The sequence below is a fragment of the Clinocottus analis genome, unplaced genomic scaffold (assembly GCF_023055335.1).
Source record: "Clinocottus analis isolate CAN_PGR_092001 unplaced genomic scaffold, fCliAna1.0.p SCAF_29, whole genome shotgun sequence".
In the NCBI taxonomy this organism is placed as follows: domain Eukaryota; kingdom Metazoa; phylum Chordata; class Actinopteri; order Perciformes; family Cottidae; genus Clinocottus; species Clinocottus analis.
In genome coordinates this window covers 218,438-242,007 of record NW_027176031.1, presented here as the reverse complement: position 1 = coordinate 242,007, position 23,570 = coordinate 218,438, and the positions used below count along the sequence as shown (strand labels likewise).

At 42.8% G+C, this 23,570-nt stretch overlaps 2 protein-coding genes across 7 annotated transcripts in view; one reads left to right on the top strand and one right to left on the bottom strand.

Annotated features, from left to right (window-relative positions):
- The first annotated feature begins 194 nt into the window (after positions 1 to 194).
- mccc1 (methylcrotonyl-CoA carboxylase subunit) lies at positions 195 to 10,368 on the top strand. The gene is made up of 20 exons (XM_068593305.1): positions 195 to 209; positions 307 to 414; positions 902 to 945; positions 1,211 to 1,350; positions 1,530 to 1,625; positions 1,809 to 1,930; positions 2,149 to 2,296; positions 2,414 to 2,535; positions 2,667 to 2,778; positions 5,041 to 5,122; positions 5,211 to 5,338; positions 5,425 to 5,608; positions 5,960 to 6,069; positions 6,261 to 6,477; positions 6,562 to 6,648; positions 6,851 to 6,900; positions 7,458 to 7,595; positions 7,893 to 8,000; positions 9,052 to 9,123; positions 9,207 to 10,368. The coding sequence occupies exons 2-20, from the start codon at positions 359 to 361 to the stop codon at positions 9,339 to 9,341; spliced, it is 2,151 nt and encodes a 716-aa protein (XP_068449406.1). The 5' UTR covers positions 195 to 209; positions 307 to 358; the 3' UTR covers positions 9,342 to 10,368.
- Positions 10,369 to 11,188: 820 nt separating this feature from the next.
- The window catches only part of atp11b (ATPase phospholipid transporting 11B), a 51,081-nt gene continuing 38,699 nt past the window's right edge, over positions 11,189 to 23,570 (bottom strand). For 2 of the 6 annotated variants that reach the window (XM_068593161.1, XM_068593163.1), the window contains 2 exons: positions 19,553 to 19,716; positions 11,190 to 14,890 (listed from right to left, as the gene is read on the bottom strand). In XM_068593161.1, the coding sequence (XP_068449262.1) occupies positions 14,809 to 14,890; positions 19,553 to 19,716 (246 nt within the window). In that variant the 3' untranslated portion in view covers positions 11,190 to 14,808. Of the gene's footprint in view, positions 14,891 to 19,527; positions 19,717 to 22,521; positions 22,659 to 23,570 lie in introns of those variants that run through there. The other 4 variants (XR_011078402.1, XR_011078403.1, XM_068593162.1 and 1 more) reach the window with 4 other exon arrangements.

Here is a 23,570-nt window from a genome sequence, read left to right as displayed (position 1 = left end):
TTTCTTGGCTAACTCAACTCACCTCCGGTTTGACGGAGGAGCGCCGCCGGTGACTTGTGGTCACTGCTGCTTCTTCCTCCCCGCCTCCATATCCTTCTTCCTCATTGGCCGCTCGATGCTACGAGTCCTTGGAAAGGTCATAAATGTTAAAAGCAGATATTTACAAGCGTGTGCAGTGTTGATTCGTGCGAGTGGAAGGCCCATAATATGTACGTGTGCTTCAAGCTGAGTGCTTTGCTGCAGTTGATGTAGAATACACGGTGTTTAAACCGTTTCTAAATTACCACTTCGCCTTTTCCTCTTTAGCTGGTCATTAGCGAGTCAGCTAGCTAGCAGCGAGCCTAAGCAGCTGGTAGCGATGGCTGCAGTTATTTTGAGTTTCACAACTCTACAGAGTCTGAAGACATTTGCACAGTGAGTACATGGACATGTCTGCATTGCTTCTCGTGTGAAAACAGCTCGCTCCCTCCAACCAGCTTCCTTTGAACGTGAGCCCACGGCTAAAGTTTGCGACGCTACTTCACGTCTGAGCTGCTCAGAAAACACAACATTGTTAATTAACGCTATCTGCTGCGGCTCATCGCTGCTGTACAGGACAACATCGCGTAATGTGTCCCCTCAGTACCAACGAGTTGATGCAATGTTTGTTTGTTTTGATAATAACTCTGATCCGGGCGGATCAAGGTTAAATAACTGTCAGCTAGCATGGAGGCTCGTTATACACCTGTACTAGCGGTCAGTCAGCTCACTAATGGGGACTGACTTGTGCTTATTTTGTTTAGTTTGAGCTATTTTATAAACGAGACTGTCGTCCATTCACCACCTGCACTTCACAGCCATGTAAAGATGTGAACGGTATTGACATGAATATCAACATGAATGTGTCTTCTCCTCTTCTCAGAAACTTGTCATGGACCAGAAGAGGCGTGCGGCTCGTGTCAGGAGGTGAGTGAAGAAAACACTGTCCCAAACCAAAACATCTTCAACTTTCATTTCTATTTAAACGGGGAAAAACAACATCCTTACTTATGAAAAGATGGAAACGGAGACTTTTTAGTATGGTTTCTTGATAATCGTTACTGATTAGCTATCTGGACAGTGATGTATGCAAACCCTTTAAATCATGTTTGGGGACAGTACATTTAAAGAAAGTTTTTTTTTTGTGTGTGTTTTGAAAGAAGCTGTAACAAGTCTGTTGTGTCTTCTCCAGGGGTAGGGAGGATAGAGAAGGTGCTGATTGCCAATCGAGGGGAGATTGCGTGTCGTGTGATGCGCACGGCCAAGAAGATGGGCGTCCGCTCTGTGGCGGTGTACAGCGACGCAGACAAAGACTCCATGCACGTGGCCATGGTGAGATGCTGCAGAGCAGGAGCTTTGACAATTAGTTTTGTCAGTCTTAAGCTTTCTTTCTCATACACAATGAGGAATGAGCGTGTCTTCTTAGACTGCTCATTAATAGTTTACAAACTTGCATTAGTTGGTTACAATTAATCACAGTTTGTGTCTGCTCTGTTTCTGTTTGTTTGTAGGCTGATGAAGCCTACCACATTGGCCCTCCACCCTCCCAGCAGAGTTACCTCTCAATGGAGAAAGTTTTGGAAGTAGCCAAGATGTCTGGCTCACATGTGAGTTGTCCTCTATTTGTTGTGAACAGTTTTGACAAGAGAAGTGATGCTGTGACTTTCCTACAAAAGGATTATAGATCCTGATGTGCAGGTCTTTTTAACCCCTTCACTGTCCTTTATGTTGAACTACTCTTCTTTGACATTTTAAATGTGATGTGTTATATATCATGTCTGTATCTATAGGCGGTGCATCCTGGTTATGGCTTTCTGTCAGAAAATGTTGAGTTTGCAGAGGCGTGTAAACAGGAAGGCATCATCTTCATCGGACCGCCTTCCTCCGCCATCCGAGACATGGGCATTAAAAGGTAACACCCACAAAACATATACATTCATATCCTATCTCCATTTGTCTCATTAACATGTTATATGGTTTGAAACATTATAGAGCCCAGTGGAGGTAGTGGTGTCATTGTTGGAGTAACAGTTTATAGAATACAGCGAGAAATATAAATGTGAATGTAAACACGTTCAGTAAAGCCAGCAATAATAGCGGTCACTTTTATTGCTTTGTCTCCTTTTTCAGCACATCCAAATACATCATGTCAGCTGCTGGGGTGCCAATCATTGGTGGTTACCATGGAGAGGATCAATCAGATGAAAGGCTGCAAGCAGAGGCTGCCAAAATTGGTTTCCCTGTGATGATCAAGGCGGTCCGTGGAGGAGGTGGCAAGGTGAGAGGACATAAACAAGCCTTAACAAATTAGACAATGTAATAACTTTTAGAAACTCTGTGTGTGTGTGTGTGTGTGTGTGTGTGTGTGTGTGTGTGTGTGTGTGTGTGTGTGTAGGGAATGCGTATTGCACGGTCAGACTCAGATTTCTTGGAGCAGTTGGAGTCGGCGAGACGAGAAGCCAGGAAATCCTTCAATGATGATGTCATGCTGGTGGAGAAGTTCGTAGAGGATCCCAGGTAATATTACTACTACTACTAATAATAATTCATCTACTGATGCATTTTCTGCCCACCATCCAGTCCTACTACCTTGTTATGTTTATTTGAAGATGAACTTGTCCTTCTCCTCCTCTGCCTGTCTTCCATAGACATGTGGAGGTGCAAGTGTTTGGGGACATGCACGGCAACGCAGTCTATCTGTTTGAGAGAGACTGCAGCGTCCAAAGAAGACACCAGAAGATCATAGAGGAAGCACCAGGGGTGAGGAATTGTAAAACGTTGTATTTAAATCCATCCATCCATTTTCAGCTGCTTATCCGGGGTCGGGTGGCGGTGGCAGCACGCCCAACAGACCGACCCAGGCTTCCCTCTCCCCCGCATCATTTTTTTTTAGCTCATTCTGGGGAACCCCGAGGCGTTTCCAGGCTAGCCGGGAGATATAATCCCTCCAGCATGTCCTGAATCTTCCCTGGGGCCTCTTCCCAGTTGGATGTGCCTGGAAAACCTCTAATGGGAGGCGTCCAGGAGGCATCCGGATTAGATGCCCGAACCAACTCAGCAGCCTCCTTTCAATACGAAGGAGTAGCGGCTCGACTCCAAGCTCCTTCCTGATGTCCGAGCTTCTTTCCCTTTCTCTAAGACTGAGCCCGGCCACCCTACGGAGAAAGCTCATTTCGGCCGCTTATATCCTCGTTCTTTCGGTCACGACCCAGAGTTCGTGACCATAGGTGATGGTTGGAACGTAGACCGACTAATAAATGGAGAGATTCGCCTTCCGACTCAGCTCCCTCTTCCCCTAGACGGACAGTGCCTGTTTTACTGCTGCAGCCGCAACGATCCGTCTGTCAATCTCCCGCTCCACCTTACCCTCACTCGTGAACAAGACCATGAGATACTTGAACTCCTTCGCTTGGGGCAGGCATTTTGTCCCCACCCAGAGGTAGAAATCGACCGGTTTCCGGCAGAGAACCATGGCCTTAGATCTGGAGGCGCTAACTCTCATCCCTGCCGCTTCACACTCGGCTGCAAAACGCCCCAGTGAATGCTAGAAGTCATTGTATTTAAATCCTTATGTTCAAATCTCTTTTTACTGTTTCCTATCCTATTCTTCCTTTAAACACATTGTTTTGTGGGGGTGGGAGGTCAACAGCGTGCGCCACATCTGAAAAGCTAGTCATACATCTGTTGTAATCAACTTTATGTTTTGGTCATGTTGAGAGCTCACAGTGTATAAGGCAGGGGTCGGCAACCCGAGGCTCCGGAGTCGCATGTGGTTCTTTTTTTTTTTTCCTAGTGGAAAATTCCTCTTATCTAAGAGTTTGAGGTGATATTGGGTCACTGAAAATAAAATTAGTTGTTTAAATACTGTTTTAACTAAAATCTGCATCACATCTTGTCAAGCGGCTTCCCCTGCAGGTGGCTCCTTGTGATTCCCAGAACCCGGCCCTTGTTAAACTACCAATAGATAAAAGAAGAAAAGTCACGGAGCGTTTGATTCTGCGTGGATGTATTAATTTGGCAAACAACAACATGTAATGTTGAAAGACTCTTCCAGAACAAACACACAGCATCTGCTGAAAACTAAGATGAGCGATTTCTCAACTGCTGCAGCAAACTGAGTAAAGTAGATATACTTTCAGGAAGTGGATCACAACTCGAAACTCATCTCCTGCTGCTGGTTCTGTGGCAGCTCATAAGACAGTGAGGCGTCCGCTAGTAGAGACGTATCAGCCCTCCTCCGTTTGCGGTGCTCTAAAAGTCCGACGTAGTTAGGACGCTCAGTGTAAACGCAGCAAAATATATGCGCTTTTAAAATGCAAATCTCAAAAGAGGAGAACAGGGATCCGGCCTGTTATCTTATGGTTATGGGGTGAACACTCTACCACTTGAGCCACATGTATAGATAGGACTTGACATTTGCATAGTTTAATTGACCTTAATGCAGCTGACACGTTACTATTTTCTCCTCTTTAAAAGAGTTTGATAGTTATAAACAGGTAAAATAGCAATGCAATGTAAAAAATTGTCTTTATTCTTGTTCTATAATTTCATAAATACAACAAACTATAGTTTTTTGTGACTATATGTAAAACTTTATAAGCTGTGATATCAAACAGCTTTTGCGGCGCCAGATACATTTGGTAGAAAAAAGATGTGCATTTTCTGGTGATGTGGATGAGGTGCACTTCTGTTGCAGGAAACTGCTCAGAAACACACTTCCTGTCGCTGCACCTAGAAACGTCATCCATCTGCTGACATCAGGCTATTGTTTTACAACAGTCTAACCACATTTATTTAATTTCAAGACTGTGTAGGGACCCCAGAATACAGAAATATCCAAATAAACAATGTATTGTGAGATTACTTATTCAAAACTGTTCTCATTAAGAATGATGTAAATCAAGGAATTGGAAATCTGTTTGTCCCGAACCCACAAAGCTTGATATTAGGGCGACAATGACTTGAATAAGTTTGTGTCAACTGTTGACTCTTTGTTTGTACGTATTTTTTGTATTCTTTCAGCCTGATATTAGTCCCGAGGTGCGGAGAAAACTTGGAGAGGCAGCCGTTAAAGCAGCCAAGGCTGTCAACTATGTGGGAGCAGGTGAGACACACAGACACACACCTGCACTCAGCTCACCACGACAACACACAGCACACTGACATGATGTATTGTTGGTCTCCCCGTGTAGGTACGGTGGAGTTCATAATGGACGCCCAGCATAACTTTTACTTCATGGAGATGAACACCCGGCTGCAGGTGGAGCATCCTGTCTCTGAGATGATCACTGGAACGGACCTGGTGGAGTGGCAGCTGAGGGTAAGAGAGGAGGAACGGAGGACATGACCTTTTACCAATCGGCCGTTGTGGTTTCAGGTGCATTGATTGGTGTCACTCTCCTCCAGGTGGCAGCAGGGGAGCGCCTGCCTCTCCTCCAGGATGACATCGTTTTGAGAGGACACTCTTTCGAGGCTCGTATCTATGCCGAGGACCCAAACAACGACTTCCTTCCGGGGGCGGGGCCTCTGCTGCATCTCTCCACCCCTTCACCAGAACAACACACGCGTATAGAGACTGGAGTCCGGGAAGGTAGGGAGTCTAGAGCTAACTCTCCGGTTGTGATAACATCCTTTATATTTTTACAGAATCAAATCAGGTGTCCAATTTGCTGCAGACTGACATGGACATATTTCACAAGAGCTACCTGACACACAAAACAAAAACAAGAAATAAATGAAGCAAAAGTCTCTGGGAAATGCCAAATAGAGCCCACAACACTAACTCTGTCCATGTGTTAATCTTTCAATTCTTTTTGAGAAACTGTGGATCAATAATTATTCAATCATACTTGGCACCAATATGGAAAAAAAAGTATGAACGGTATCTGTTACTGCAATTCAAAGTGTGTGTGTGTGTGTGTGTGTGTGTGTGTGTTTTCAGGGGACGAGGTGTCGGCACATTATGACCCAATGATCGCCAAGCTCGTGGTGTGGGGAGAAGACCGATCTGCTGCCTTAAAGAAGCTGCGGTACTGCTTACGACAGTACAATGTAAGACACACACACACACACACACACACACACACACACACACACACACACACACACACACACACACACTGACCTTGCAGTCTCACGGTGTCGCATTCCAATTAACACTTTACAAAGAATTCATGCAAAAATGGAACCATAGACTCTTCAAAGTTGTGTGTGTGTTAACTTTCTCTGCATCCTCTCGTCAGATCGTGGGACTGAACACTAACATTGACTTCCTGCTGAGTCTCTCGGGCCACCCGGAGTTTGAGGCTGGAAACGTGACCACCGGTTTCATCCCCCAGCACTACGCAGACCTTTTCCCCACTCCGATCACTCCTTCTGGGGAAACTGTGTGCCAGGCAGCGCTGGGCCTGGTGCTGCAGGAGCAGAAACACACACAGGCGTTCCTGCAGACCTCCACGGGTGAGGGTGAACATTCCCCTTACGGCACATTTGATTTGGAAAAAGTAGCATACTAAGTGAATATGGTGTGTGTTTGTGTTTCAGACCCCTTCTCCCCGTTCGGCTTCAGCAGCGGCTGGAGAAGCAACATTGGGTTTAACAGAAACATGACACTACAACTGGGAGACAAAAGTAAGTCCCAGACATAGCTGAGCTCTGACCCCGCCCTAAATAAAGGAGGGGACAAAAGACAGACAGAATTATGATCAAAGGTGATGGGACTGTGTTTACCTTCCTCTATTAAATGCACTACAGCCTTTTCCCGGACACTCTTCAGATTTAAATGTCTTCCTCCTGTTCAGAACATTTCCTCTTGTGTGTTGTTGTCCTCTAGAAGTTGATGTGGTCATTGTGTACAACAAAGATGGCAGCTACTCGATGCAGGTAAGCTACCTTGTTGTTTGTCTCATATCTTTAGTTTTGGGTATTTTTAAACCCACATTATTGAATGCTTGTGTGTGTTTCTATAATCAAATGCTCTCCCATTTAAAAAAAAAAAGAAAAAAGAAATCCCATTCACTTGATGAAGATGGTGAGAGGAAGTAGTTTGACTTTCTCTGAAAGTTTCCACCACATCTCACAGCCTTTGTTTGTAAATTGTCGACTTGTAATGTGTTCTATGGCGTGCACTTTGTAGTCGCTGCTCATGTGTGATGAAATTCAGTGGGGGTGAATGTAACGGCGTTATGAATACAATTTGTTACTTTTTATTTTCAATTTCTTTTGTTTATTAATAAACAAACCCGTTGAGTGTGTAGAAATGAAATACTGACCAAACTCCATTGACTGATAAACGCTTTAAGATGCACTTGCAAAATACCAGAAAGCAAAGTACACGGACCTTAAGTTAAGATTATTTAGTCAAACTATTGTCTCTAAAGTCAAGAATTAAGGGACGACGCCTCTTTCATGTTTCTAAATCAATGCATTTCTTTCTTCAGATTGCAGAGGAGGTGTACACCGTGACCGGAGAGGTGGAGACGGAAGGCGGAGCATCTTTCCTTCGCTGTTCTGTCAATGGCGTGAAGTCCCGACCCAAACTGGTGATCCTGGACAACACGGTGCACCTGTTCTCCATGGTGCGTTCACACCACTCATTTATTCATTCATATATTAGCATTTTATTTATTCCACAAGTCTGTGAAGCAGAGATCATGAAAAAAACCTTCTTCATTCCTCGTACACTGTCGTAAATGTCAGAACTCATTTGCTGATGTACCCGTTTAAAACTCTATATTTACTACTGTCTTTGCAATTTTAAATCTGTACACAATAACTTGTCTATTAGTTAGTAATTCCACATCAGCTGTTGCTGTGCCAATCGTCTATTTCCTGTCTGAAGCATCCGTCATGTGAAATCTCTGCTCTCGTTGCAGGAGGGCAGCTCCCAGGTGTCGACTCCGGTGCCCAAGTATCTGGCTGGTGTGAGCGGCTCCGGGGCTCAAGGCGGAGCGGTGGCCCCCATGACGGGGACCATCGAGAAGGTGAGATCGGTTCTACGTTATGGATTATTATAAGCGTCATCATATTAAATAATGTATAAAGTTTGTTCACATCACTTTCTTACAACATACAACAGTATCTATGCAAGCTATTGTAAATAATAGGTCTTTTAATTCAGTTGACAATAAAATGTGTGTATATACATTATTTATTGTGAATTTAAGCTTTAAATGTTTTAGAAGAAAGTAGTACACAAATAAATTCAATTTCAATTCAGTTTACTTTGTAAAGCTCAAAATGACCTCTGAGGCCTTTACAATCTGTACATGATACATGTATTATTTCTGATTGCACTTGTGCCTATCTGTAGCCCACAGTCAACAAAACATTATGAAATATTAAGGTGTAATGTCATGTAATGGGGTAAGAACAGCACCTTGTGTACAAGGTGAGGGGCAGAAAGTGTGATCGCACATTTGATCCTCTTAGATAACGACAATGCATAGAGTCCGCCATGGTTTCAAATGATCCCCCTTTTTTCTTTGTGCCTTTTCACCGCGAACAGAAAACATATATACAGAAATGAAAAACAAACAATAATAACAACAAAAAGGGTCTGGTTCGCCCTGTCCTGAAAAACGTTCAGGTGTTACATCGTCCATTTCTCCCACTTGTCACGACATTGCTCCTCTTGAGCTCTTATTCTGTGGGTTAAGCGTTCCATCTCATCTGTTTCGGTCACAATTTTCAACCATCCATCTTGTGATGGCGGTTCTATTGAGTGCCATCTTTGTAATAGTCTTTACTAGCTGCTAGCAGAATTTTTAGCAGATATCTGTCTTTCCTTATCACAGTATCTACACGTATAGTGTACGGATGCCACCTCTTCTAACACATCACGGGTGCCCAAAAGGCTTCCGCAACGGACACATTAATGCATCTTTGCTAATAGCTCCTATTTAAGATGGAATTTTATTAGATCGATATTGGGACGTCCTTTAAGATGGCGCGCTCAAATCGGTTTCCAGGAGCGAGGAGTTCCCCGAGTGTTCTCTGTTTAGACAAATAACCAACTCGTTGTATTGTGTGCAGGTGATGGTGAAGGTCGGAGACAGAGTGGCCGTTGGAGACCCTCTGATGGTCATGATTGCCATGAAGATGGAGGTGAGGGGCTCACCTTTTACGTCCCAGGCGCACACTTCCCCTGCTTTGTTTGTTATGACATGGCTTTGTTTTTGTCTCGGCAGCACACGATCCGGGCGCCCAAGTCGGGTGCGATCAAGAGGGTTTTCTTTAGCGAGGGCTCTCAGGCCAACCGCCACGCTCCTCTGGTCGAACTGGAAGAGGAGGAGGAGAAGGAAGGGGAGGGGAGCAGCCAGTAAACTGAGTCGAACACACAAGCACACCCATGAATACACTAACAGGTCGGAGCCGGGACGAGTTCCTGCGACAGCTGGAGGGGAAAGTGAGTCAATCTGAACGAGCTTGGTGTCCATCACGTCCCGAGTCGTCTGCTGGGAGAACGCGTCAGCAGTCTGAAGCTGGAGACGAATACTTCCACCCTGGGGATCCGATGTGCGTCGAGGAAGGTCAGGAACATTTACCGTGCCCTGAAATGCTCCTGGGTTCCACTTGTATGCACAGTTGCCTTTTTAAAAGCACATCACAATATTACCTTCATGTCGATTACCTTTTGTTTGTTCCTGCACTTCTTTCTTGTAAATCAGTGAATCTCTCAAAACTTCCATGAGCATTTTTGTTCTTTTTCTAAGCCCCCCTCCTCTCTTTGTTTGTCAGTGGTGGAAAATCTGGTGTCGAAGATAATAATTAGGTGGAATAGGAAGTATGAAATCAGACAAAATACTTACAGATTTTCTCGTATCTCGTATATTTTTGAAAAACTATCCAACTACTTTAGTTTCTTATTCATCAAAAAAATGACGTTGTTCAGTGGAACTTGATTTTAGGAAAAAAGTAGTGAATGTAAATGAATCTTTGGTGCCAGTACATATTCAGTGTCGGGGGTTGATGTCTAGTTTTTAAAGATTCTGACTCCAAACTCCTCATCCTTCACTCCTGAAGTGTGTTTGCTCTTCAGAGTAAAGCAGACGTCTGTTGTAGAGGATGTAGCTGAGGACAAAGGCTTTTAGAAAAGGGAGGCAAAGAAACCCTCCACATTATCAAAAGACCTTTGTGACTTTGATTTGAAAATAGCGTAAAGGATGCGATGTGAGTCAGAGGGCTTTAAACAGACTGCTGTGATTCTCTTTTAACTGACTGGTGTGTTATGAGTCCCTGTAAACTAAAACTGATAAATGACTGTTTATTTTGTAGATGTGTGATGGATGATTTTAAAAAAAAAAAGAGAAAAAAAAAGTATTGGACTGGTCAGATAGTGTAATAAAAATGTTTATGAAGTATGCACAGTGCCATGTGGTTCTTGGGAGTTGCTGATCCTAACAATTTGAATAAATAATATTTTTATTGATTGACAGCTTCATCTTCCTAATACGTTTGTGGCACATTGAGCTCCACCCAGCCTCAACTTGGAGGTTGAATCAATCATAATGTCACATGCAGGGTAGTATATATAATTGTGGCATCTACACTACCATTGAAAAGTTTGGGGTCACCCAGACACATTTTCAGTTTCTTTGCAAGTTCTGGCATGGAATAGCCTTCATTTCTAACAACAAGAATAGACTGGCGAGTTTCACATGAAAGTTCTCTTTCTGGCCATTTTGAGAGTTTAATGGAACCCACACACGTGAGCTCCAGATACTCAACGAGCTCAAAAGGCCAGTTTTATAGCTTCTCTCACCAACATAACTGTTTTCAGCTGTGTAACATCACTGCACAAGGGTTTAAGGGTTTTCTACTCTTCCATTAGTCTTCTAAGGTGATTAGCAAACACAATGTACCATCAGAACACTGGAGTGATAGCTGCTGGAAATGGGCCTCTATACACCAATGTAGATATTTAATTAAAGAGACGTTTTCACCTAGAGTAGTCATTTACCACAATAATAATGTATAGAGTGTATTTCTGATTAATTTAATGTTAACTTCATTGAAACAGTGCTATTCTTTGGACCCCAAACTTTTGAACGGTAGTGTATACTTTGACATTTTATAGAAAAAAGCATCACTTTCTCTTTAGGGCTTTTTTTTTTGGTTAGAACATTTAAATGACTGAAGTTGCACCCACAAACATGTTTCTAAAAAAAATATTTATTTTGTAAATAGCAGTGCATCTCCATAAGCATCAGCTATAAGACAGATCTATAGATAGGACAGACGGGAACATATCAGTCAACAGAAGGTTGAAACACAGGTTAGCTCTGATCTGCAGCTTTGTGTCGTGCTGGTTGATGCTCAGTCTGCAGAAAACTGATCTGATAGAGAAATGTTATGACAAAGAAAATTTAGATTCCTGTTAACTTTCCTGAAATAACTTGAAAATGTCTGATACTTGCATAATGTTAATTGAAAAGTTCACAATCTGGGTTCTGGTTGATGATGCTTGTATTTATACAAATGTGGCATTTAAATTGTCATTTGGGGTTTACACACAAAATATGGTATAGCCAATATTTCAAGAAGCAGGAGTATTTGGTTTAAAACATCTGTAGACAGAATGTAAACACTCTGAATGAGGTGAACGCAAACACCTGAATGGTGCTTTTGATAGCAGATGATGATCATGGCATCTGTCAAGGCTTGATAAAACTTTAAATGGCTTTTTAAAACCATGTTTGTATCGTTCAATAATCCTCCTGCTTCTAGAAATACCACAGAGGCCTCGTCTTCAAACCCAGCTGCCTTCTCGTCACACAGCCTCGATGATGTCACCGCTCTGATGCGTTAAAGAATCAGACCAAACAAAATAAAGTATCGGTTTTCTGCATAAGCAGACGCAAGGATATTACTTTGATTTTGATGTGTTAAAAAAATCTGTACCTGGATATACAATCAAAAAATAGACCTTTAGATTTTTAAAATTGAACTCAGTTATTTTGTGTCGCTTTCAGTCAATTCTTTCAAATAAATTCAGTTGCTTATATTGGAAAGAGGTCATTTGAAAATATTATTTTAAGTAATTAATCAAGAATTTGTCATTTATTTGTAGGTTTTGGTTTTAAATTTTATTTGGAAGTCTTGATGGAGCAGATGTTTTTTTTTAAAGATGTAACTACTGCTCATCACTTATTTGTTGGTATTTATTAACACTGTAAATGTATTATTTGTGACATTTTGAACACTTTGGGCCTCTGTGAGCACAAGGTGGCGCTAAAGTGGCACCACGCTGCCGGTGGTTCTGCCTTTGGCCGGATGGGACTCGTCCTCTGGAGTTTATTGCTGATTCCAAAGAGGAGGCATGTCCAACCTTTTTATAAAAAAGGTCCTTAAAGGCTTCTTCAGGATCTAGGGTTACTTAACAAACAACAATTATGGTCAAACTGAATGCAACAGAATTGAACATATCCTGATTTAAGGTCCCTGGTGAGAGGTAATCTAACAAAATAAATACAAAAAAAATCCCATGATGCAACTCTTGAGCATCTTACCAACCACTCCGGCCTGTTTCATGCCCCTAGCTTATAACATCAAACTTTTATATGAGTAAATTGACCCATATGGGTACAACGTACCCTATTAAAATGCCTTAAAACAGTTTTCCACATCCAGGTACAAATTACAGACGTCATAGGTATCCAGGTAGACATTTTCATAGCAGTATGAATGTTTAATAACAAAAACAAAGCAATATCCTGTGTAAATGTGGACTGATCTGGACGTTCCCACGTGTCCTTTTGCTAAAACATCCTGCTTACTTCAGGTCAAAGATCAAAGAGCTCATAATGCTTCAACTTCCCGGTTACATGCCAAAGATCGAGTGTAAATGTACAGGACAGGACACAAGTTAGAATAATATGAAAGAAAGAACAAAAACACGGGGAAAAAAATAATAAATATACATTTTCATCTGTATGAATGTTACAGGTTTGCATCCAACGTGTACCGTATAGAAAATAAACAGAACATTCAATGAACTCACAAAAACATGATTGAATAAGACTTCTTTCAACAGTAACCGTAGCAACAGAAACATCCCATGATTCGGCCTGTCCTGATCACTGATTTGTGACCGTTTAAAACGGTTGTCCTGAAACGTTTCTACATTAGAACCGGTCCACGTTTCTAAATTTCACCTTTTTCTGGAAGAAGTGGGGTCAAAGAATCACAGAGAAACATTTCTCTCTCGCACGCACACGCACACGCACACACACACACACACACACACACACACACACACACACACACACACACACACACACACACGATAAAATAACTGATTTTGAAATATGATGATTGGTGCAAACGCCTTGCTGAAACTCATTTATCCGACACAGCTGCCTCTACAGACATTCGTCCGTCTGGCTCGACATGCAGCATCAGCCGTGGAAAAGCATCTTGCCATTGAGGTCTTGCTGCATTAGAAATGCTACCGTTATCTCATCGGACACGTAGGCAATGTTTTTAGGCGATTGAGAGGGACGATTCTACCAATGACGCGTCTTTTAGAGACGGCCTCCCACCCCGACCTCAAAACATTCTCTGAGCATCGTGGTCTGTAATGCCCAGATGCCAAACCTGGCCGAAGGAGAAAAGGCCTTCAGGGGGAACAAGCTTCAAAGTAACAAGAGGCTCCAACAGCTTCCTTCTGCAGTACCTTCACTAACCTATCAATAACGCAACCTCCTGAAAGTGTATGGCTTTTGAACACAGGCCCCATCGGCCCTCCTTCAGAGCGGGGGACACCAAGGCCTGAACGGTCATACGAGAGAGCAGCACAAACAATAACCATATTACTCTTCATAACAATATAAGCTTCTGTACAATCAGGCACAAAAATAAACACTTCTTTTAAACTCCAGTCTGAATCCTTTGGTCTTTGGTAGAGATGCGTCTGCGTGTACAGTATGAGGGACTACTGCACGTGTGATGTTAACGGAACCGCCCGGGCTACAAAGCTACATGTAGCCTCCCTTTGCCCCTTTCGTCTGAATGAGAAACCAAGGTGCAGCGGGGGTGGAAGCTCAGAGAAGAAGTCTATGGAAGCAGCATGGTGATGGTGATGAAGATGATGATAATGGGCTGCAAGCCGACCCCTCGGAGAAGTACTGGTAATGCAATGGGACCTGGTGCTACATAGACGGTCCTCGTGGCTCAGTCCTGTCCGTAGGTTAACCAGCAGGTCCAGAAAGCGCGGGGAGGCGAGCAGGACCGCTGCCTCAGAAGCAAAAAGTCCAGATTGTCAAGAAAAGACAGTTTATGCCGCTGCAAGAAAACTTTGGCAACTGTGCGGTAACAAATTTAAATAAATATCTGCATCAGAGTTCCTGCATCGGGGCTTATCTCAGACACGTCTTCTTAAACTTCTAAAATGAATATAATGTTTACAGATATTTGTGCGGGACTTGCAGCAGGAATGTGATGATTGTTGCCGTCTTGATCTTTCTACAGAAAGCAACTCCACAGTTGTCTGCTTCATGCTTCATTTTGTATGTCCTTTCCCATGTTGCAGCTCACATTACAAGTCCTCCTAACAGCTCCACGAGCAATTCACTAGCACTGGGAAAAGGACTTGGAGGACAAAGCGGCCAACAAGTCTTTTGGTTTCAGGTGATGCATTTGTGTTGCGACCGGCTGAGAATGCAGCGAGCCTAAACTTATGGAGGTGTATTAAATGGTGGCACGGAGGTCTGTGGGGAGGGTGGGGTGGTGATTATGTGGAGTAGAAGCCCTCCTCCCAGATCTGTGTGTTACAGTCAGCGGCCATGGGAGTCAGCAGTGGGTGGACTCGATGGGCGACAGCGTCAGGATGCTGCGATCGTTAGAGTAGAAGTTCTCCGTGTCGCTCCAAGACCTGAAAGGGACTGAGAATTAGGTGACCGACGGGGTGTGAGTGTCTGTTGGAGATACAGTAAGAGCTAACAGTGTTGTCTAGAGGCTTGCAGCTGGAAGAAGCAGAGAGGAGCGAGGGATGAAAGAGTGAAGAGTAAGTAATGGGTGTGAGGTTGTTGGTGATGAGCATCTAAAGGTTCACCTCACATTGATCCAAGTCTATCAGGGAAGGCCCAGTTTCAGAGAATCCAATCAGTGATTGACATGTCAGTGCACTCTACAAAAACAAGGTTACCAATTACTGGACTAAGATCGTACATTTTTTAACTTTAAGATCTGCGAATACCTAGATCTGGATGAAATAGAAGCTACGCTGGGAAAGAAAAAAACCCTGCAGTGTGTAGTCATGGGTGATGCTTCCTGTGCTTTTAAATGTGAATGATGCACCTGCTCAGTGCTTGGTAAAAGACTAATTAAAGGTCTTTGTATTGTAAATGTTTGAGGCCGGTTTGGTTTTCTGGATCAGTTTCTGGTTGGTTCTCAGAGGAGTTGAGGTGAGACTGGAGCTACTCCACTCATGGATAAAAATTTGAAACAAACACAGAGAGAAATAAATCATATTCAACAAGCATCAACAACATTCTTTTCTCATGCATTCACTTCCCAAGATAAACAGCACTAGTATCAGATTCTCTGCAGGTAAATATATACATCCCTAAGTTCAGTTAGAAATCTGCATTTTTTACTAGAACATTGATATCATACTATCTTCCGCAATATTAAACATATTTGCATATAGTAACAAAATCCATGATATAATGTATATTTTCTATTTAGAGGCATGGCAGAGGCACAGTCCCTATCTGGTATTAGCTTAGCACGCTGGTTCTGCTTTGAAGATGTCTAACAAAGACATAACTAGTACACATCTCATCCACTCAAAACATGTTCCAACTAAATGATATTGCCAGTGATTGACAAAAAAAACATACAACATGGCTACATAATTAACGTCACAGCTTGCTACCGTTTGAGCAGCAGCGGTGGCGGCAGCACAGAGACTGCGTTCTGGTTGCTCCACCTGACTGATCTTCACACGGCTGAACACGATGAGGGGGAAGAGTGCTCCTGTCCGTCCACATCTTCAGCTATGTTTTGATATTCTAAATGTCAGCTGCTCTGCGCCGAATAACTCACATGACCTTTAAGTTAACGCTGCTCTCTGCGATGAAGACAACCGTTTTAAGACCTGATGAACAGGGAAACAGGGCCACCCGGGGACTTTGAAAAAGGCTGGCTGATGACTCAAAAGGGCGGTTTGACTGGAGGCCCCGCTCACATGCCACATCAGCAGCTTAGCTGTCTGCCAGGACCGGGGTCAGAGTGAAACATCTCGCTACTAAAAACACTCTTGCTCCCCGGGGTCACGGCACAACAAAGAGGACGTTAACACTTTTGGAGAAGCCGGTGGGAACATGAACCCGAGAGAACAGAAGAACAGGCAGTTTTCTGACGAAGCTCACGGGGGCCGTTTACAGTACATGAATAATTAATTTGGAAGTTTGAAGAGCGTTATGCAGATTTAAGACACAGAAGGACAAAGACACAGGACAGAAGAAAGACAAAGTGCAAGAGGAGGAGTGTGTGAGGGCACAAGTACACACAAGTTTACTTTGTTTACAGAGTACCAAAGGCAACAGCAGTCCCCATGCAACAAGACAGTTTGGGAATTCTTGTTTTGTAGCCCAAAGTGGACAAGATAGGCGGAGTTATATCTTGTAATTTAAACCGGTGGAGAAGATAGACTCCACCCCTCCAGAACACCTCTGGTTATAAAACGAGCATGCCCCAAAGTTGGCCTCTTCTCAGAAGCACATATAAGGCTTCAGGATTCAGTACAAAAGACTAATAGATACACTAAGTAGCAAAAAGAAAAGAGAAAAGAAAAAGACTTTGAGACTAGAGTTCCCAGAAGCCTCTCTGGTTTAGGGTCCCCTGGTTCTTGGAGTAGAGGAGCAGACATTAAGTTACAGGAGATGAACAGATTTTATGACACTCGAATGTCTGAGGTTCAACGATCTGGTCTTAAACAGACTTGAAGAATTAAGTTTGTTAACTAAATAATCATGTCCAATGGTTTAAGTGGTTTTCTACACTTTGATTTGTTTCTGGATATATGCCTGCTAATTACATCCAAATACTACCAAGTGCTTTTATTTCACACAAGCCGTATGTTTCTCGTTGTTTATGACACATCCTCCTTTTTTATGTCCCTTGCCATAATTCAGCTGTGGCCAGCATTCAGCAGCCAGCTACAGTTGGGCTCCAATATATAACAGTTAAATACAATATGTAAGCTTGTAAATATGCTTAAATATTTCCCTCAGTCATTATTATGTAATATAGGACTGAGTGGATACATTCCCCTTCCCCTATGGCAGTATCCTAGCATTAAGGCCGAGTGTGTGAGTCTTCATTACTATTTGTGATTTTATGCTTCATATCCTCAAACCCAGGAAGTAAAGAAGAAGGGATGGAGAGACAGATGAAGGTGTGTGAAAGGCAAAGGAGGGGTGAGGAAGACGACGAGGGAGAATGAGGAGAGTTGATCGTAAGGGAAGGAGGAACAAAGAATAAAATCTAAACCTTATTCAGCCCATATAATATTTGTTGACTTTCCGAAGTTCCAGTAAAACCCTCCCAAGCGGAGCTTTTTACTTCTGCTCATTGTTTATCCCTCTGGGAGGAGAAATTGCCGCTAGCTCAGTTGGAAAAATTAAATTGGCTGCTTCGTGCCGAGGTCAGAAAACAGATCAATCATTCCAACAAGAAGAAATTAATCGAGATTGAATCATGCATTTAGTGGCAATTTGACCCTGAAGCGAAGAAAAGAGTTTCCTTTCCTTCAGTGACCCTGACAACACTTGAAATAGATAATTTCATGGAGCACAGCCGCCTCATCTCCGTCTCATGAATAATGAAGAGAATAAATATTAAAATGTAGAATCTTACGATTCCCAACTGGCTGAATCAAAGTTAAAAATCATCAGATGACATGCCGAAGATGTTCATTATTCGGCCACAGGCCTGGACAGAATGAAATGAGATACAAAGAGATGTTGTTTCAGCCCGTCACCATTTGATAGCTCTATCATGCGATAGCTCCTAAGACTGCTGCATCTCCCCGGTCCCAACCGCCTGGGAAGCCACAGCTCTCTGCAGCGTGCTGTCCAGAGGGGCTGAACAGAGGAACGGTGCGTCCCGTATTGGACCTACATGCCGTATGTCATTACCTTCAAAAACACAGTCTGGAATGAACACACCACTTTAGCCACTGCTAAAGTCTCACACATAAAAAGAGCAAGAATGCTACATCTTCATTATTGATGGAATCAATACTGAGAGTCCCAAGCTGTTTGAGCGTATTGATCACTCAGCAGAAAGAGCCGATCAGGTCAATTAATCGATGACCCCACTGAGTCACTGGGATTCAGGCGAAAAGACACAACGCTACTGAAACTGCAGATCTAGCAGCCCAGCAACCGTGTGACCTCAGCCCACTCGTCTTTAAAACTGCACATGGCAACAAAAAGTTGTTGTAGTTTCATCATCCTTTATCACAAAAAGAAGCTTCAGATAAGAAGAGAGTTTTATCTGCACTCACTGAGAGCTCTCTTTGTGCAGTAAATTGACATCATGTGGAATTAATATTACCCCTCTCTGCCATTCAGGGCCACTAAATTGCACAATCGCCAAAGGCAGCTTCAAAGCCAAGTCATCACGTATGAAGCACTTCCACATCTCTTTAATCATAGGTTCATACGAGAGATGTACACACCTACTTCTGGTCATCTCATCGTATACTGTCCAACTGGCCATCATGTGGCCTCATCTTAAGCTAACGAGTCAACTCGACAAATAGACATCGGTGTCATCTGTTAAAGTGCGTTACAGATCAGGCAGTTCTCCTTGAAAACTGACTAATTAGGCTAATTTGGACATTAAATGCATTTTAGGGAGTATCAAATAGAAACAGAGGAGACAGACAGGGGACAGAACAACAGATCATAGCATAGACGATAAGAACATACACACACAGGCTTATAGACAGACATGCCCGAAGGAAAGGTGTGAATACACAAGACAGGTAAGATAGTGTAATATTGAGACCCTTTAGGCGCCTGTGTATCGCTCGATCCAAAGACTCCTTGCGAAGCCTGTCGAACATCCAGTGCAGTGCATGCTATCTAGAAGGCATAGGCATTACAATATAGTTATTGGTGTCTATTATTTTGGTTACACGGTGCACTGATATATCTCTGATAGTACACTACTGTAGATATGAGATGAAGCACATCCTTCAGTCGGCTTAATCAAAATATTTAGACTCCAGACTTTGATGGAAATCCATAATGGCTTGATCCACACATCTTGAACATCTAGCTCCGACTCGGTTGCTGTTTTTCTTCATAAAACCAGTCCCTTTGATCGTCTGAAACCCTTTCCCCCCTACTACTGTGTGCTCAGCCTGCAACAGACGTCAACAAGAAAGACCTACAGTACAGTCGTAGCCACGTTGTGGGCTTTAACAGTCAGGACCTGCAGTCCACATTTTTTACACCGAGAGGCGGTGCCGGTTCATCGGGATTCATAATCATTGTTTCTTGCCGTTGTCCTTCCCCACCTGTTGCTGCGGCTGGACACGTGGCAATTGTTGGCACCGGCCTGGCACCGTCCGGTCATTTGCTCCAGGAGGCCGGCCAGGCGGGAACAGCCGCTCTGCCCATGTTGGTAGCAGCACAGGGACTCCACACAGCTGAGGGTCTGCGTCTGGGGGGCCGATAGTGACTGGAGGGGAGAGAAAAGCAGTTTAAAGCAGAGCAAAGAGCAGGGAGAAAAAGAGCGGATGATAGGAACGGTTGGTGGCATAGAGGGAGTAAGACAAAATAACAGAAGTAAAAGAAAAAGGGAAGATGTAGAAGTGAGTGGAGAAAGGAGAAAATAGAAGAAATTAATAACAATAAACAGGTTTACTGTCTTTTTCTGAGAGGATACTGGATGACTTATTGCATGCTATCACAGTAAAAAAAAAAGATGTACAAGTAAAACATTGAAAACATGCTACACAAAGGCTGAAATGTTGCAAATAAATACATAATCTATAAAATCTTTAAACAACAAAATGTTTGAAAAAACACAAAAAAAAAGAGAAAATCAACATTTGGTAATTTAAGGTGGTTGTAGAGCAGATGAACTTTCAATAACTGTGTTTGGAAACTAAGACTGTGCTCAGGATTATATTGTTTAACTAGTCCAGGTTTATCAAATGTTTTAATTTAAACACTAAGCCCCAGAGCCTTAATATCATATGAATGAATATGCATGATCAGAAACTAAGGCAGCCTTATCATCTATCCTGATAAGTGAAAACCAGTAAAAAACTACAAATTATTGTCTGGAAATGGCATTCACTGCAAATAAATTCTCTTACTGTCTCAATAAAAGGACTGAATATATCAGACTTTCAAGTGAAAGAGCTGCATTGGGAGACAAAGCTGAATGAAGGTGCTGCCAGAAAGCTGCAGGGTCAGGTGGCTTTGATCGCCTGAGTCAGCACCGGAGAGACTGTGTTCGGTGGAGAAGAGGGAAGTGAAGAGTGAGAGACAAACAGGGTCAGAGCGAGCTGACGCTCATGGAGTTTGCGTCCCGTGTGCTTTGAAGATAAAATCTAACTTTTTAGACCTCAGCATTAAGGGGCAATTTAAGTCTCGATTAACTTCAGAATAACTTTGTCAGATCAACCTGGTTTTGATCAGTAAGCTAACATTTTCACTGTTTGCCATTATCAATTACAGGTGCTGTTTGTGGAGATGTTTCTTCAGATAAAGCCACTTTCTGACTATGTAAAGTTAGAACGTCACCTGTTTCTTTCAGCATAAGGAGAGCCAAGTTAATTCCAGTTATTTAAGATATGTGCTTTAATAGGAAACTATTTTCTGTCCTTCCATATTTGATAATTTCATGTCGTCTTCTGTGATGTTGCATAATGTATTCTTATTGCATAACTGAGATAGTCCCAGTGCTTTGGATTGGGACGTTGCTGTTGTTGCATCTCTCTGCAGCAGAAATTGGAGACTCTGTTGGCATGAAACCAAACTTCTGCTACTTGGCTGGCAGAAGCAAAACAGAGACAGGACAATGTGATTTATTCTTGCAAGGTCAGGTGTCGCTGGATGATAAATGGGTTTTTTCTTGTCCTCCATCAGAATAGTAAAAAAAAGGCAAACAGAAGTGTTCTTGTAACTGTAACACAATAGTCCCCACAAAGCGTGTTTGCTGCTATAACTGTTTTATTGTGGTTTAGAATAATTACAGCCAAGCCACATTCAAAGTCCTCAATGGTAATGTCTCCTACCCTCGTGTTAATCTGTGCTGGTATAACCATGCAAGTGGTAACTACGGCGAGCTTTTCATTAACTTTAAGATGATTGATTTAGCTCGTCATTCTACCAACCTAATCAGTCTGCAGCAATCAGTCATTACAGGATTTCTGTAAATCAGAAGCAATGGCAGACGTATTGAGATATTTAAGTTCTCATTGGTGCTCACCTTAGAGTATAACTTGCTCTTATGAGAAAGATGAAGAAGAAAAGAAGATTCTGAAGAACTGTTTGGTGCAATTCTACGTTTTGTTCTCGAGAAGCTGCAGTAATATAAAGCCCAGAGGACAAACCTTATGATAAGATGATCCGTTTTACCAAGAAAACAAACCTTGAATAGAATGTTTTTGTAGTAAAATGGCCTCAGTGACAGCTATATAGGTGACATCCTCCTCCGCCTGATTCACTAGATGAGTTATCGAGTTCAGTTTGAGTTCACGCGTGCTGTTCCTGCATTTAGCACAACCTTACGTTGGTTTACACAACTAAGGCAGCAGAGGATCTTTGTCAATACCGTTTTGGCAACTGTGTGTATATGAACATTTTATAATCTTGTGTTTATAGCTAATATATGGTACAATATGCATGTAGAGCAAAAACAAAAATACTGGAGGTCTTGGAGTCACACTTCAAACACAAAGGGTGATATGAGATATCAAATACTTCCAAGGAGACAATGGTATATTATTCAGGCTGCGATATGGATTATTGTTATGGAGGGATTAGATGACTGAACAAATATACTGCAAAGACAATGAAGTCAGCATGCCAACAGCATTCTCTCTCTCTAAACTATGATCTGAGATCTGATCGACAACAGTGAGGGAGGAATTGAGACCGGTATTGGAAAGAATGGGGACAATCATGGTTGGCTCAGGGAGGGCAGGGTCAGTCATATCCATGACCGGGAGGATGAGATTATTCATGAAAGAGTATGTGTGGGAGAGGACGGGGCCATTCATACAGGAAGTAAGACCAACACAGAGGCATACAGTACACGAGTAGTATTTATAAATATGAACTGAAAGGGCAGTACAGGGGCAGCTGTGACATACAGCCATGGGTGAATGACCAAAAAGTGCAGGTTGTTTGAACCAAATATAAAAGGACAAAATATGGTTGACTGCAGAGGGTTGGTTGGTGCTCAGCTGAAGCCATGATGCTGGGGCAGGCACAGCAGGAAGGGGAATATGGGAGTGAAGTATGGTACTACCTAGGGGAGCAGGGGTCTGGGCCGGGGGCAGCAGGGGGAGGATAAGCAGCTAGCAGGTGCCAATTGTCCTCCCCTGGGCTCCGCTGGGCTTTAACAGGGTCATATTCTGGGCCGACTGAACCCTCACCCTCTTCCATCTGAAGGACACAAGATGCTTACAGTGAGCCCCGCTGGCCCGTCAAACAACGCATCAGTCAGCCAGGTAGACTGTTGGTGGGTTGGACGTCGACACAACAACATAACCGGTGAAACAAGCCTGTAAACCGACTAATCATACTGCAAACATAGCCGGAGTCCTCGTTCTGTCTCATACTAAACCTTGACGGAGGTAACGGGATGAGAGAACGTCTCGTTTCAAATGCAGTCTCACCTTTTCATTAACCAATTTAGAACATTTCTGAACACAAGAATACATCTTGAAATGGAACCAGATTTTAAATTAATCTCATAACATTTTATGTATATTTTGGGGCCTTAATTCCAGACTAAATGACTGTAGTTGCTGTGGATATGTTTTTCAGTGCTGCTTAATTACCAACCAGCAGATTCATTAGTCAGCTAGTAACAAGCAGTGAACGATTCACTCCAGGCTGCACTGTATGGGGACAGTTAATTATTCCTGATCCTCACTCTACAGTGCGCTCTTATACACGTGCACATACAGTATATAGAGATCAAATCAATGCCGGTCTTCTTTTTAAAGCCCTTCACAAGTGACCTCACCGGCAATCCAAGATAGCAAAGTTTTGACTTATAGGTCAAATAAGATCCGCTGCTTCTTGCGGCCTGGAACATGACTGCCCAAGTGGTATTCCTCTGCTACAGAGTCTAACCTCATCCTAATTGGCACTGTGAGACAATAATAAATCACTGCTTACGTCCTTCAGAACATTGGAGTGGGGGGTGATGAGGTCACTGGAGGAGGGCTTTAATTTCTCATAAAAATGGAGACAACTGAAGACAAAAAGAAGCTGCAGGCATAAGAACAATATCTCAAGGGAAATGCATCCTTCTAGTGCTAATAAGCTCAGATCTATTAGTATCCAAAC